Source organism: Leucoraja erinacea, unplaced genomic scaffold (assembly GCF_028641065.1).
Source record: "Leucoraja erinacea ecotype New England unplaced genomic scaffold, Leri_hhj_1 Leri_371S, whole genome shotgun sequence".
NCBI classification, from domain to species: Eukaryota; Metazoa; Chordata; class Chondrichthyes; order Rajiformes; family Rajidae; genus Leucoraja; species Leucoraja erinaceus.
In genome coordinates, this window is record NW_026576272.1 from 81,895 (window position 1) to 98,467 (window position 16,573).

Sequence of the window (16,573 nt, forward strand, 5' to 3'; positions counted from 1 at the left end):
ATAGAAAGAAGATTTGAAGAATACTATAAGAAACTCTATTCTAAACCACCATCAGCTGACGAAAGGACAATGAGAAGTTTTCTTAACTCACTTGATCTGCCATCCATTGGTGAGACACAAAATAATACCATTACGTCACAATTTACGGTTAAGGAGCTTGAAGCTGCAATCAGTAGATTCAAGGCTAGTAAATCACCAGGCAGCGATGGGTTTCCACCAGAATGGTACAAGGCCTTTAAGAAAGAGCTATCACCTCTGCTCCTGTCTTGCTTTAACTGGACCCTTAAAGAGGGCTGGTCTCCCCCATCATGGAAGGAAGCAATTATTACCGTTTTACCCAAGGAAGGCAAAGACAAAGAGCAATGTAAAAATTTCAGGCCAATCTCAATTTTAAATGTAGACTACGAACTATTTACCTCAATCATTTGCAAAAGACTCGAGACTTTTGTACCAGATCTGATTAATGAAGACCAAACTGGATTTATTCGGGGGGCGTCAAACACAGGATAGTATTAGAAGAACCCTCCACATTGTGGATAATGCTAAAAAAAATGATACAAATATGGTCCTGGTTAGTTTAGATGCAGAAAAAGCCTTTGATAGTGTTAGTTGGGTATTCTTATATGAAGTACTGAGGCGATTTGGTTTCAATGAAGATGCAATTTGGTGTATTAAAACAATATATCAGGAGCCTACAGCTAGGATGAAGGTAAATGGAAACATATCAAAAATGATCAATTTAGAGAGGGGCACAAGGCAAGGATGCTGTCTTTCTCCTATTCTCTTTGTTTTGTATATCGAACCCTTAGCACAAGCAATAAGGCAGAGATAAGACCTGCAGGGGCTCAAAATAGGGGGAAAGAACATATAATTGGTATTTTCGCTGATGATATCATTATTTTTCTTGAACGACCAGATATATGTCTCCCAAATCTAATGAACCTATTTGAAACATATGGATACTACTCAGGGTATAAATTGAATATAACAAAAACACGAATTCTTTCATTCAATTATTCTCCATCCCAACAAATCAGAGATGCATATAATCTGAAATGGAACTCTAAAACAATGCAGTATCTTGGTGTAACTATAACCAAAACACTTTCCAACTTGTTTGCAACTAATTATAACAAAATTGAAGAAAACATCAAAAAGGATGTTGAGAGGTGATCGACTTCAGTGCCAGAATACAAACGGTAAAAATGAATATCCTACCTAAACTACTATATTTATTCCAATCTCTCCCAATTAATGTTCCACGAGATAAATTCACAGCCTGGGATAAAATGATCTCTAGATTCGTTTGGAATAGCAAGAAACCAAGAATAAAATTAACAACACTTCAACTGCTGAAAATCAAGGGTGGAATGGCTTTACCAAATATAACCATATAACCATATAACAATTACAGCACGGAAACAGGCCATCTCGACCCTTCTAGTCCGTGCCCGAACACATAATCTCCCCTAGTCCCATATACCTACGCTCAGACCATAACCCTCCATTCCCTTCCCATCCATATAACTATCCAATTTATTTTTAAATGATAAAAACGAACCTGCCTCCACCACCTTCACTGGAAGCTCATTCCACACAGCTACCACTCTCTGAGTAAATAAGTTCCCCCTCATGTTACACCTAAACTTCAGTCCCTTAATTCTCATGTCATGTCCCCTTGTTTGAATCTTCCCTACTCTCAGTGGGAAAAGCTTTTCCACGTCAACTCTGTCTATTCCTCTCATCATTTAAAAAACCTCTATCAAGTCCCCCCTTAACCTTCTGCGCTCCAAAGAATAAAGCCCTAACTTGTTCAACCTTTCTCTGTAACTTAGTTGCTGAAACCCAGGCAACATTCTAGTAAATCTGAGGAAATACTTTTATGCAGCTCAACTCAGACCTCTGGCTTGTTGGTGTAGACCTGATTATGAATCTCGATGGAAAGAAATGGAAAGGGAGATACAGGGTTACCAGACCCAGATTTTGGTTGGTGACAAATATCTGAGAGGGGCTTTGAGACATGCTATGGATCCAATAGTAGCATTTACGTTAGAAATATGGAATGTTATAGTGGAAAAATACAAATTAAAAAGAGGGGTTCACGCATTGAAGTGGTTCGCATATGACGCAAAGTTTAACCCAGGGGTATATGATTCAAGATTCAAAGAATGGGCACAAAAAGGCATAACGGCAATGTATACAGTTTCAGAAAATGGCGAGTTTATGAGCTTCCAAGATTTAAAGTCAACGTATGGTCTCGAAAACAAAGATTTTTTTTTAGATACTTGCAATTAAGAGTTTACTTTATAAACGAGATAAGGCCAGAACTAGACGAAACATCAAATAATGTGATCAAGGTGATTGTGGATGCATACAAACAGAAGGGGTCTCGGGGTCATCTCTGCTTTCTACCAAGCTCTGGTGGAAAGCGGGGGAGAATCAACGCTCTACATAAAAACAAAATGGGAAGCAGAATTAAAGATTCAAATAACAGAAGAAGAATGGTATCAAATGTGTGAAACACAATGTTCATCCACAAGCTCACTATGGAGAGAATTTTGCTGGAATAATCTATCTCGCTTTTTTATAACACCCAAAATAAAAATCAGACAACTTGCTGTCCAACAACACTGTTGGAGGCTGTGTGGGAGTACGGAGGCAGACCACTTGCATATTTTCTGGAACTGTGTAAAGATAAGGCCATACTGGGAAAATGTTAATGCAGCTGTAAATAATATCTTGGGTTATAAAATCCCAAATACCTGCCCTGTGATGTATCTGGGGCGTATTAAAGATAGAGTAAAAATAGAAGATACATATTTGATTAAAGTTTTGCTTGCAGCAAGTAAGAAGGCCATTACCAGGCAGTGGCTTAATGAAAAAAGTCCAAAACAGGAACAGTGGTTAGAAATTGTGCGAGACATCTTTAATATGGAGAAATTGACATATTCCTTGAGAGCCAAGGAGAATTTATTTGAGAAGATCTGGGAAAAACGGACTGTTTATTTGAACCATGACACACAATTAGATAAATGCCGAGCAAGATATGGGAAGATTGCGTTATATAGAACTAGATGGTATGTTTGTATGAATGTTAAATTATCTCCAGATAACTAATCAATGTAATGGTTTTTCTTTTTTTAATTTGGTAAGTGAACCACACGATCTTATTCCATTTTTTTTTAATTTACTTTTGTTTCCCCCATCTACTTATTTTTTTATTTTGATTGCTGTTTTTCTTACTTTGTTTTATTTATGGTGATGGTGTTGCACTGTTTTGAAAATATCTCTTAAAAATCAATAAAATTTAAGTGATGAAAAAAAATATATATTCTGACTATGTTCAGCGTTGGCTCGTTGGGCCGAAGGTCCTGTTTCCATGACAACCGTCAGGCTGTTTCACACTGCGGCACAGTGACGAGGCGGGTACAGTTGTTCCAAAGACCCTGCTTTGATCCTTACCTCGATTGCTGCCTGTGTGGAGTTTGCATGTTCTCACTGTGTCCTCGTGTGATTCTTCGTCAGTTGTCGTTTCCTCTCGCATTCCAAAGACTGCAGCTTTGATAGGCCACCGTAAATTGCCGCCTATGTGTAGAAAATGGGTGGAGCTAACTAACGTAAGTGGTATAAGACGTTGGTGAGGCCACATTTAGAGTATTGTGTTCAGTCCTTGGCAACAAGTTATTGGAAAGATGTCAAGCTGGAAAGGGTACAGAGAAGATTGACGAGGATATTGCCAGAACCAGATGGTCTGAGCTGCAGGGATGGGTTGAGAAGACTGGGAATAGAAATTCCCTGGCGCGCATGGAGGATGAGGGGTGATCTTATAGAGGTCTATAAAATCACGAGAGGAATAGATCGGGCAGATGCACATAGTCGCTTGTCCAGAGTAGGTGAACCGAGAACCAGAGGACATAGGTTTAAGTCGAAGATGAAAATATTTAATAAGCATCTGAGGGAGAACGTTTTCGCACAAATCGTGGTCGGAGTCTTTGGTTGCACTCATTTTGTTTATTTCATTTGTATTGTGATAATTACATTATTGGTTATTTGTTTCATTGATATCATCTATTAGCGTAGAGCATGAAGATCTGTTATGCCGCTGCGCAAAAACGAATTTCGTTGTTCAATTGACTGTGCATACGACAGTTAAAGCCTTTTGATTCTTGATTCATGATATTGGTTTATGTGGCGCTTTTCATTCTCTTCTTATCTCACTTTCTCCTGGAATCGAAACAGAAATAGCAGTGCTACAGTTGACAAATTCTGGATTTAATATGTTATGCTGGGGTGGAAATTTCCAACTGCAATTGATGTCATAAACTATTGACACTGAAAGGTCGATAGCCGCGAGTTTGTGAACAGGACACGGTGTTCGTGTCAGTTTTGGCAACAGCGCTGACTGATTGCGTGCCTTCTGAATATTTACCAATGTCAGAAGCAGGTCAAGGGGCTGCAGTCTTGATACTCTTGTTCGCTTCCCACTCGCCCTGACGCTTTCTCTCTCTATTCCAATATTTATTTCTAAATGTTCTACACTGAGACCTATCTCTATCTTTCTCCCTTTCGCCCTCCCTCTCCCCTCACTCTCTTCTTCCTTCTCCCCCTCCCTTGATCTCTCTCCCTTTCTCTCTCTCTCTCTCTCTCTCTCTTCCTCCCTCTGTCCATCCCTCCCGTTCTCCCGCCGTCTCCATCCGTCCCGTCCTCCTTCCCTCCCTTTCTCTCCCCCCCTTCACCTCCCACTCTCTCTTCCTTTCTCTCTCGCTCTTTCCTCCTTCTCCCCCCCCTCCCCCCTCATAAAGAAAGTCATGACTTCAGGCCTCAGCCCGACAAATTCCCACTAATACGTGTCCTCTACGAATACCAGATTATTCGTTCCACATTCTCATCAACTTCCCGGCAGGTCCCGAAACTCAAGCCCACGCACATCAGGAGCGATTAACAGTATCCAATTAACCCAACCCAGTACATTGATGAATGTTTTGAACCTCACTAGTTATGACGTCAATACTGTTTCTGGGCGAGCACGGGACAATCTGAAAGGTAATGTTGAGCAGCAGGAGATCTTCGTCCACTTTGTAGCCACCGACCTAGACAGGAATAGTTACTAGGTCATGTAGAGTGACGATAGGGAATTAAGAAACAATGGGAAGATCAGGGTCTCTTGGACTGTAGTCTCGGGATTGCTGTGTCACCTTCTAGTGAGTGTGGAGAGAAAAGGATTAGGTGAACGAGTGTGTGGCTGAGGGGCAGGGGGGAGAATTCTGGTTCTTGGAGCATTGGGATCTCGTTTGTGGCAATAGTGACCCGTAGAACTGGAATGTGTTGCACCTGAAAAAGAGGGAAATTAAGTTTGTAAGACGAATGTAAGAAACCTCTTTCCTTGCACACAAATGGTGATGCGTGTATGGAACAAGCTGCCAGATGAGGTAGTTGATGCTGGGACTTTCATGACGGTTAAGCCACCGTTAGACAGGTACGTGGACAGGACAGGTTTAGTGGGATATGGACCAAACGCAGGCAGGTGGGGCTAGTGTAGCTGCGATAGGTTGGCTGGTGTGGGCAACTTGTGACGCAGGGGCTGTTTCCACGCGTTATCACTCTATGACATACTCTGCCAGCTGGCGGTAATCGCGTAATTTCCTTCGCACAAATACTTGGGATAGAGCTCGTTAGACTTTGCAAGCCATCCATCTTAATGTTCTTGAAAAACAATACCACATCTTTCCAAACATCATCACTTCTTCGACTACCGCCTTAGATTAACCTTACCTTTCTTAAATATCTTTACAACCTACACTTATACTACCTCTTGCTTTACGCGTGCATTTCGCCCTTTGTCTTTCAGTGACCCTGTCGTCTCCTCAGTTACCCTATTGTTTGTAACGTATGTGTACCACCTAGGCCCACTTAAATGTCTATAAAGTAAGCTGTGTGTGGAACAACGGGAAATTGGAGAGGATTTAAATGCATCCATCTCTTCTGTATTAGCGGTTAAGAAGAATCTAACACCTACTAATATCAGAAGAGGGGGCAGTGCTATCCAGAAACAAATATCAACATTGCAAAAGAAAGAGCTTTGGAAAAAACGTCTGATCAATTTCCTCGGCCTGACGAGATCCATATCAGAATGTCAGCTCTATAGCACAGAACCTGACCGTTATGCGCAGTGGGGAAGGGTATGTCACGCAGGGAGTCTTCGTGGCAGGAGACTCCTCAGTTATGGCGGGCGAACAGGGGATTCTATGGAGGCAATCAATATTCCAGATGAGTTGCTTCTCTGTGGCCAGGATCCTGGATGTCTCCACACAGCTACATAACTTTCCCAAGGGGGAGGTTGGCAACCAGAATTAGTTGCCCAAGCTAGCACACACGACCTGGATAGGAAAAGTGATGAGGTGCATATAGGTTGTTAGCCAAAGGGTTCAAAGCAGGACATACAGGGTAACTCCCGGCGCTATGTGCTTGTGGGGGTGGGAACAGAAATATTGGAAAGATTAATGCACGGCTGAGAAATTGGTGCAGATGGCAGGGATTCAGGTTTTGGACAATTAGGATTATTTCTCATATTGTCATTAGGTCATAAATAATAGAGTATAATTGGGCCATTCGGTTTAGCGCCAATTGCGCCTTTATGGCTGATCTATGTTTCTCTCCTCACCCAATTCCAATGCCTTCCCATAACCTCTGACCCTATACTAATCTAAACTTTATCTATCTCTGCCTTAACAATATCCACTGACGTGGCCTCTACATTATTCTGTGGCAAATATGTTTACAGATTCACCACCCTCTGAGTAACCAAATGTCTCCTCAAATTAAACGTCCTTTAGTACTGAAGCTATGAACTCTAATCCTAGGTCACCACATGTGGAAACCTCCTCTCCACATCCACTCTATCCAAGCCTTTTATTATACTGTATGTTTCAAAGAGACCCCCCCCCCCTCATTTTTGCAAAACTCCAGCGAGAATAGTGCCTACACACGCTCATCACAGTGCCTACACACGCCCAGTGATTCCCAACCTGGGGCCATAAGCCCCAAAGGGGCCATGGGAAATTTCAGGGGGGCCACAGAAAAAATGGGGATTTAGGGGTCCACAGGTTCAATGAAGGGAGCCACTTTTTTCCGCTAATTATGTCAGGGGGGGGGGGGGGGGGCACAGAAAAATTAAAGAGCCCAAGGGGGCCATGAACTAATTCATGGGCTCATTATTATAAGTCACCTCAGGACACTCTCCGCAGCCAACACGTCCTTCCTCAGATATTGTGCCCAAAATTGCTCACGATATTCCAAAAGTAAGCCACCAGTGCCTTACTGAGCCTCAGCATTAACCATATAACCATATAACCACATAACAATTACAGCACGGAAACAGGCCATCTCTGCCCTACAAGTCCGTGCCGAACAATTATTTTCCCTTAGTCCCACCTGCCTGCACTCATACCATAACCCTCCATTCCCTTCTCATCCATATGCCTATCCAATTTATTTTTAAAAGATACCAACGAACCTGCCTCCACCACCTTCACTGGAAGCTCATTCCACACCGCTACCACTCTCTGAGTAAAGAAGTTCCCCCTCATATTACCCCTAAACTTCTGTCCCTTAACTCTGAAGTCATGTCCTCGTGTTTGAATCTTCCCTATTCTCAAAGGGAAAAGCTTGTCCACATCAACTCTGTCTATCCCTCTCATCATTTTAAAGACCTCTATCAAATCCCCCCTTAACCTTCTGCGCTCCAGAGAATAAAGACCTAACTTATTCAACCTTTCTCTGTAACTTAGTTGTTGAAACCCAGGCAACATTCTAGTAAATCTCCTCTGTACTCTCTCTATTTTGTTGACATCCTTCCTATAATTGGGCGACCAAAATTGTACGCCATACTCCAGATTTGGTCTCACCAATGTCTTGTACAATTTTAACATTACATCCCAGCTTCTATACACAATGCTCTGATTTATAAAGGCTAGCATACAAAAAGCTTTCTTTACCACCCTATCTATATGAGATTCCACCTTCAAGGAACTATGCACGGTTATTCCCAGATCCCTCTGTTCAACTGTATTCTTCAATTCCCTACCATTTACCATGTACGTCCTATTTTGATTTGGCCTGCCAAGGTGTAGCACCTCACATTTATCAGCATTAAACTCCATCTGCCATCTTTCAGCCCATTTTTCCAAATGGCCTAAATCACTCTGTAGACTTTGGAAATCCTCTTCATTATCCACAACACCCCCTATCTTGGTATCATCTGCATACTTACTAATCCAATTTACCACCCCTTCATCCAGATCATTGATGTACATGACAAACAACAAAGGACCCAACACAGATCCCTGAGGATCCCAGTTTTTGTACACAAGCCCTCTAGAAATACATTTTAGCATTGCATTTGCTTTGTTCACTACCGTTTCAACTTTTTGGGAATCCTGCTCCAGCACTCCCAAATTTATTTGTACCTCAGATTTCCGGTTCAATCTCTGTTCAAACTCTGAACATTAATAGCACATTATCTGTTATTTGCATCTTATCAGTTTATTTATTCATGTGTGTATTTACCTATATAATGGTATATGGACACACGGATCCGTTTTGTTGGCAATGCCGACTATGTTCTGTTGTGCTGAAGCAAAGCAGGAGTTTCATTGTCCTGTCAGGAACACATGACAATAAACTCTCTTGACCCTTGACATGGTTTCTCCCCCCATTTAGAAAAAAAAGGTCAAGGCATTTAATCCTGCCACCAAAAGGCATGACTCCACACTTTGCTACGCTATATGCCATCTGCCACTTCGCTGCCCACACTCCCGACCTGTCGAAGTACTTCTGCAGAGGTCCCGCTTCTCTACCCTACCTGCCTTTCCACCCGTTTTCGTATCATCCGCACATTTGTCCTCCAATCCCCTCGTCCAAATAATTAATATACAAGATATTTAAATTAATTTCTGGTATGGTCCTTATCTCTTCAACAGTGACGAGTTGCACCTGAACCGGCGTGGAACCAAAATCCTGATAAATAGGTTAACTAATGCTACATGGGTGGTTTTAATGTAGATGGACCAAAACAGGACAGTTGCAGGTGAGAGGCTGCAAGTCGGCTTGGAAGATGTTGCGTGAAAATTAAGTGGACAGTCCAGGCTGGAGAACGGCAAAGAGCGAGGAAGGACTGTTGGATTGAGTTGCATTCATTTGAGTTCGAGGGATTTTACGGGTAAGGCGGACAACCAGGGCACGTGGATAGGTACGAGCGACTGGGATGTGGCAGCCATTACGAAAACACGGTTAAGGGAAGAATAAGGCAGGCAGCGTAATGTTCCACGATCGTGGTTCTTCAGGAGAGATAGATGAAGATGGAAAGAGGAGGAAATGTTGCTTTACATCTAGGAGTTCGGGTGCATAGTTCCATTAAAGTAACATCACAGGTAGATAGGGTGGACAAAGGGGGGTTCGAACCTTGGCCTGCATTAGTCACAGCGTTGAGGAAATAACTCGGGAGGTCGTGTATCAGATTTCTAAGATGTTGGTGAGACCGGATTCAGAGTATCGTGTTCGGTTCTGGGCACCATGTTACAGCAAATATGTTAACAAGTTGGAAATTATACAGATTGGATAGATCTATTGCCGGGAATCGAGAACCAGACAATCTAGATTTAAGGTGAAGAGGGAAGGAATTAATAGGATTCTGAAATAGAAAATCAGTAACTTTTTCACACGAAGGTTGGTGGGTATATGGACCGAGCTGCCCGAGGAAGGAGTTGATGCAGGGAGTATTGCGAATTTGAAGAAACAATTAGACAGGTACATGGATAGAACAGGTTTAGAGGGATATAAACAGGTGGGATTATTGTAGATGGGACATGTTGGGAACTGTGGGCAAATTAGGTAGAAGGTCATGTGTGTACGCTGCATATCTATATTCCTGTATGTTGCAAAACATACTTGGCGAATAATGTGTGATTCTGATTTTATTTTGATATATGTTTCTATGTCTATGAGAATGCCATGGCAGTAGCCTGAGGTGGCAATATTAATGCTTCGTCCTGCGCTGCTGTAAGGGTGGAATTGGAAACAAATAAGGGAACGTTAACCTTGTTGCGAGTGCACTAAGGCAAACAGTCAACGGGGATTACAAAAACACATTTCCCAGGAGGTAGCAGGCATTTGCAGAGATAATAGGATTGTCATTGCAGGGAATTTCGAAAGTTGCAATGCGGACAGGGACTGTCATAATACGTTTCACTTCGTTGAGTGGAATTTGTCAAATGTTTCCATGATTGCTTCCTCGGGCAGTATGTCGAAGGTCCTGCAAAGGATTGGGCAACACGATTTACTTTTGATACATTGGGAAGACCAAGTGACTGAAGTGGCCGTGAGCGAGCTTTATGATACCAGCGGTCACTCTTCTATCAGCTTTAGAACACATACGAATGACGACAGGCAACGTGTCCACAAGATAAAATTGTTAATTGGGGCAACGGCATATTTTATGATATTTAACAGAAACTTGTTAAAATTGACTCGAGTGGGTTGTTTGCGATTAATGGAACGTCCAGGTCGTGTGATGCGTTTTGTCGTGTGATGACAAGAATGTTATGGCATGCATGTTCATGTTGGAGTGAACGTCAAAGTAGGTGCGAGTGTGGAAGCTTGGAATACGAGATAAATTGAAGCTCTTCTCAGGAAAACTTAGAAGTCATGGGGCAGTGTTGGCAGCTGAGAGGAGTTTCGAGAACAGAGAAGCATAGTTAGTTTAGTTTAGAGAAACAGCGTGGAAACAGGTCCTTCGACCAACCGAGTCCGCGCCGACCAGCGATCACCCCGTACACAAATACTATTGTACAGTTTTACTGAAGCTAATTAACCTACAAACATGCACGTCTTTGGGGTGAGGGAGGAAACCGGAGGACCCTGAAAATACCCACGCAGATCCCAGGGATAACGTACGAATTCCATACAGGCATGCACCCGTGGTCAGGATCCAACCTGGGTCTCTGTCGCTGAGATGCAGTACTCTACCGCTGCGCGACTGTGCCGCCAGAGTTAAGAAGGAAATCAGGAAGGCAAAAAGGTGCAGGGGAGTTTGAACATGAAGGACGATCTCCGCACACTAACATTATCCTACACGTTAGGGACAATTTACATTTAAGCAAAGTTAATTGACTTACACACCTCTGGCTTGTGGGAGGAAACCGGAGCTCCCCACAGAAAACCTACACAGGCCACGGGGAGAAAGTGCAGAGAGCGCCCGTACCAAAACCCTTTGTTGCTCTGTAGCTTGTAGAATGTAGCTCTACCGCTCCACCGCCTACACCTCCCTCTTTTGTGTCCTACACTCCAACAAAAACGGGATTAGACTAGAGAAAATGTAGAAAAGATTCACCGCTATGTTACCTGAAATGAAGTACTTGAATGAATAGGCTACTGTTTCCCCTCGCCTCAATAGGCCACCCTCTTTCCCACACTCCCACCCAATGCAACTCATCCGTGCAACCCAAGGATCATAAATTCAGGTAACACACTGATACATCTAATCGATCTATATCCGATCTTAACCCAAACTATACCCCGAATGATTTACCTGCTTGCCTCCTCTAATCTAATAAAACATTCTCTCGTCATAACCAAACTGCTCCATCACAGGGTCTTGCCAATGTCTGTCTCTTACCAGCTTTAACATGTGCACGAAGGAAACTTCCTATCCGCTGCCTCGTAACTTGATTTGCCAACTTAACCGTCGCAAGAAACTGCAGGGAGATGTGGATATAGCGCATTTCATCACAAATATCAACATCCTCACCATTGGCACCTTCTTGGTTCATCAGCCATGGAAGCAAAATGAGGGCAATTGGCCCATCGTGTCTACTCCGTCATTCAATAATGGCTGATCCGTCTTTCCCTCTCAAACCAAATCTCGTGCCTTCTCCCCATAACCTTTGACACCTTTAGAAACAAAGGATCTATCAACCTCCGCTTCTAAAATACCCAAAGACAGCCTCCACAGCCGTGGCAATGGTTTCCACAGATTCACCACCATCTGCAAAATAAATGTCATTTCCTTTATAAAGTCACGACATTTTATATTGAGGCTGTGCCGTCTTGGCCTGGACTCTTTCAGCAGTTGTTACATCTTTCCAATATCCACTGCATTCATGCCCTTCATTGTGTGGTAAGTATCAATTAGCCCCCCCCCCCCCCCGCCCTAATATGCAGCGAGTGGAGGCCCAGAGCCGTGGAACGCTCGTCATACTTTACACCAATCAACCTCAGCATCATTCTCGCAAACCTTCTATGGAACTTGTGCGAAGCAAACGCAACTCCCCTCAGATGTGCTTAGAGATGCCCCAAATTGCTGACAATACTACAAATGCTGACTGGCCAGTGTCTCATCAAGCCTCAACATACTTACCAGTTTTGGGAGGAACAAAAATAGTCCTCACAAAATAGATGAGAACATTGCATTGGCTTACTTACTAGGGATTCATTTTGCAAATTATCAATTTGTAAATCCTGCACCAGCTCTCCCAAGGCCCTTTACACCTCCGGTTTCTGGATCCTCTCCTCATTTCGAAAATAGTCTAGGATGTTACTCCCACTCGAAAACTGCATGACCGCGCACTTTGCTGCGATGTATAAATCTCACACGCAGTCACACGGAGAACTAGCAAACTCCACACAGACAACGGCGGAGGTCGGAACTAACCCGAGTCTCTCGAGCCGCATGGCGAGCCAGATTTACGTGCGTTGTTTGAAATAGCAAGAGGCTGGAATACCTGGTGCTGCTCCAATTTGCCACGTTCCCCTCGCGCCAACCGCAACCTCTTCCAATTCCGTCGCATTCATCTTTACATTCAGTTTTTACCGTCTCCCATCCCATCGTCTGTCTGGACCTCCAGCTCTGCCTGCAAAGGTACCAGCCACAGAGGGTTGGATGCCGAGACGTTCACAGTCTCCACCGTCAGGTTTACCCCGCGGACGATCAGTGTGTTGAACACCAGCGAACCGACGCAAACGCAATTTGCCTGGACGCCCCCGGCCATGTCCGTCATCGTGATGGTCCGGTTCAGGAATCCCCATGCGACGTTGACGGGGGAGTTGGATTGCACAATGCCGCGGCAGGTCACGTTGGTGGGATATCTCGCGCATCGCGCCCAGGACACAACGGCCGCTTCCTCTACAAGGTCTTGGGGTAAAAACACGAGTTTATACAATCGTCCTCCATTAATGCAAATGCCCATTCATTGATTGATCTAGAAAACTATGAGAGGCATCCATCGTGTGAAGTTAAATACTTTTTTCGCAAAGAGGAAATGTGAAAGACGAGAGAACATATGTTTCGGGTTCGGAGCTTTCAACGTTCCAGTAAACAAAACCCATGCTTGTCCTTGGACGTAAGTGTATGTAAGTAAGTGTGTACATTTCCAAATGTTGCATAAATTGTGGCGCTTTGGAAACTGATACTGCGGGAGAAAGGTTCCGAATCCTACTGAAAGGGACTCTAAATGCTGACCGACCAATATGATCTCCTCCTCCCCTTCAACTATCCTCCAGATTTCTCCACCCTTTTGTAACCAATCTGACTTGTTCTGCACCGCCTCTTTTCCAGCTTTCTCTCCCATGTGCTCACTACAATCGTTGAAGAAGTGTCCGGACCGGAAACGTTTGTTATCCTCTCTCCATATATACTGCCGGATCCGTTAAGTTACACCAATCAATACACATGTTGTTTGATAGGTCAATTGGACGATGTAGGTTGTCTCCGGTGCATAGATGAGTGGTGTAATCTGACCATAATTGTACAATAGGGATATGGAATAGTGAACCAGGCAATTCGGCCGAGCAAACGCATGTCGACCACCAATTGCCCATTTACGCGAAATACAATTAATGTGCTTACATTTTCATCAATGGCCCAAATTCTGCTACTCATTCAACATCTAGTGGAAACCGAAGCGTCGATGGGAATGTGGAATGAAATGAATTGAGCAATGATCAGTGTACAATTCGAGGCTTGATGTTTGGTATGGTGCGTCAAAGGGCTTGATCTATGCTTTATTGTTCTCTGATCAACCTGGTCTATGACCCATACCTCTTCTCCACAGATGTTGTCTGACCCATTGGTTTACTCCAGGATGCTCTGCCTATCCGCTGACCGATCAGAATGGCATTAAGGGATCTAGGTTCTGCGCAATCATGGGCATGACATGGTAAACTAAAGGGTCCTAATGATATCGCCCTGTGTCTAAGTATTGTTACCAATCGATGCGGTTTGTTTGAGTTTTATTGACAGTTAATCGCCTTGGGGGCGGTAGGTGGAGCAATGTGTGGAGTTGGTTCTCAGACTAAAAACCAGTATCCGGGGGGGGGGGGGGGGGGGGGGGGGGGCAGTAGAAAAGGCACCAGTAAATGTTTTGGTTATTTCTGTACTTGTGTCACCGTTTTTCCAAAGCACTCTGTGAGGAATTATTGGATAAGCTGCGTCAAACCGGTAGATGGTTAGCATAGACGGAAATTGACATTTATAGGAGGAAGTCCTCAGCTCAAATACCAAGTAACCGAAGGCTCGGTCATCCGTGATGGAGCAACCCGTCACACCAAATACTCACGGTGCCTGTGGACTCGCACGGGCGCGGACCGTGAGCTCCCAAGAGCGTTTGTCGCCGTGCAGCTGTAGGATGTAGTTGCCTTTTCTGATTCAAGGTGAACGGTGATATTTTGACTTCCCCGCCTTAGATCAGTCTCAACGCCATGGGTGACCTTGAACCAGGAGAAACTAGTGACACTGGGGTTGGCGTCACTGGAACAACGTAGGGAAATCCTGTTGGCTTCTTTGAAGTTCCACTCGACCACCGTGTTCCGGGGGGAATCTTGGAAACACAACGTCATCAGCATGTTAGCGGGATAGAAATTGAAACCTTTCGTCTCTTGCGTGTGGTGTGTCTTGCAACCGCCAAACAACGAGGACAAGCAGTTCAGTTAACTGCCACAATATCCACCAGCCAAACAGCGACACTGCTTCCGACAACAATCATTTATGTCCACTCTTTCAACCTCTTACAGCATGTAAGTCGTTAACTATTGAGACCGCAAGCTACGTCTTCTACCGCCAATATTGACCGAGGATTCGGACGCAAGGGAGAGGAGCTCCTACATTTTACTCGCGTCCCACATCACTTTGGAAATATATCATCAGCTCCCTATAATAGAAGGACTTTCGTCGCAAAGGCTTGACCTGTTCAACGGGCTAAAACTTTCATAATCGCAAGGACATTTACCAATAGGTAAAGCGTACCAGGAATCAGGATCCAAAATCAGGATACTCTGAGAGAGATTATGTTACCCCTCAGGATCTAAATCTAAATCTTGCTATCTTGCTGCGCTTCAAAAAATAAAGTCCTAGCATGCACAACCTTTGCCTGTAACGCAGGCCCTCAAGTCTTCGGATCATTCTCGTAATTCCATCATGTACTCTTTCCAGCATAACGGCACAATGACACGTCAGCTGTGATCTAAGCAGTGTTTTCAATCTGATGGGGATATACGAGGTATGATCAATATGTTTGGGGATATCACTGTACCATGGTCATGTCATAGATAACGAAGATATTTATAAACAACTAGACCAAGTGGGACCCGTTGGGCCTCATTCCCCAACGCAGTATTCCACCACTCACGCATAGCCCCAAAATGCGCAGGCGCGGCTCATTTCCCCTCATTCCCCAACACTACCCCGTCCTCTTCACCCTTCCTCTTCTATCCCCTCTCCTCATCTCCTGCTCCACTCCCTCACCTCTCCCTCCCTCTCATTTCTCCTACCCTCAGTCACTCTCTCCCTCCATCTTTCCATAACCTCTCTCCTCTCCCTTTCCCCCTTCCTCTCCCTATATCACTCTGCTCCCCCACTCATCACTTCTCCCGTATCCAACTCCACCACTAAATACAATGTTTAAATAGCATTTCCCCTCCTCCCTTCCCCAATTCCTCCGACTCCTAGCAACAATGTCACAGATCTCTCACTGCACTGGGTGGAACACCGATGATGGGCACTTTATGTAAATGATATTACATTGTGATGTAATTGTCGGGTGAAGCACTGCTCACGGGCAATTTGTGTAAATGAGATCCCATTGTGACATCATAGTTGGCAACTTCCACTGCATCTGCCACACCAAGTTCAAGTGATTCTTTCTCAAACTAGATTATGTGAAGTTAAAAATGAATAACTTGTAAAATATAGCATAACTCTGATCGAAACTTGATAAAAACGTAAGACAATTGTGAGTAAGGTGGTACAAAAATTGCAGCCCTATCGTGTACTTTTTGGCGTAGTTCCTGCAGCACTTTGGCACGCACACAGACACGCACGCACACAGAAACATAAAGAAGATGAGAGTTTTAGTAATATATAGACGACAGCAGAAACTTGACCATTTGGGGAAGGGGGCGGATGAATCGTTAATGATATACAATGCAGATAAATGCGAGGTGTTGCATTTTGGTAAATCAAACCAGAGCAAGATCCACACGGTAAAAGGCAGGGTGCTGGGCAATGTCTTAGTGCAAAGGTGTG

General features: G+C 43.9%; 1 protein-coding gene across 2 annotated transcripts in view; it reads right to left on the reverse strand.

Annotated features, from left to right (window-relative positions):
• Positions 1-3,973: 3,973 nt before the first annotated feature.
• The window catches only part of LOC129693624 (myelin-associated glycoprotein-like), a 32,081-nt gene continuing 19,481 nt past the window's right edge, over positions 3,974-16,573 (reverse strand). Inside the window, exons 5-7 of one of the 2 annotated variants that reach the window (XM_055630414.1) lie at positions 14,610-14,870; positions 4,994-5,090; positions 3,974-4,224 (exon numbers count right to left, since the gene is read on the reverse strand). In XM_055630414.1, the coding sequence (XP_055486389.1) occupies positions 5,005-5,090; positions 14,610-14,870 (347 nt within the window). In that variant the 3' untranslated portion in view covers positions 3,974-4,224; positions 4,994-5,004. The remainder of the gene's footprint in view (positions 4,225-4,993; positions 5,091-14,609; positions 14,871-16,573) is intronic. The other variant, XM_055630415.1, reaches the window with a different exon arrangement.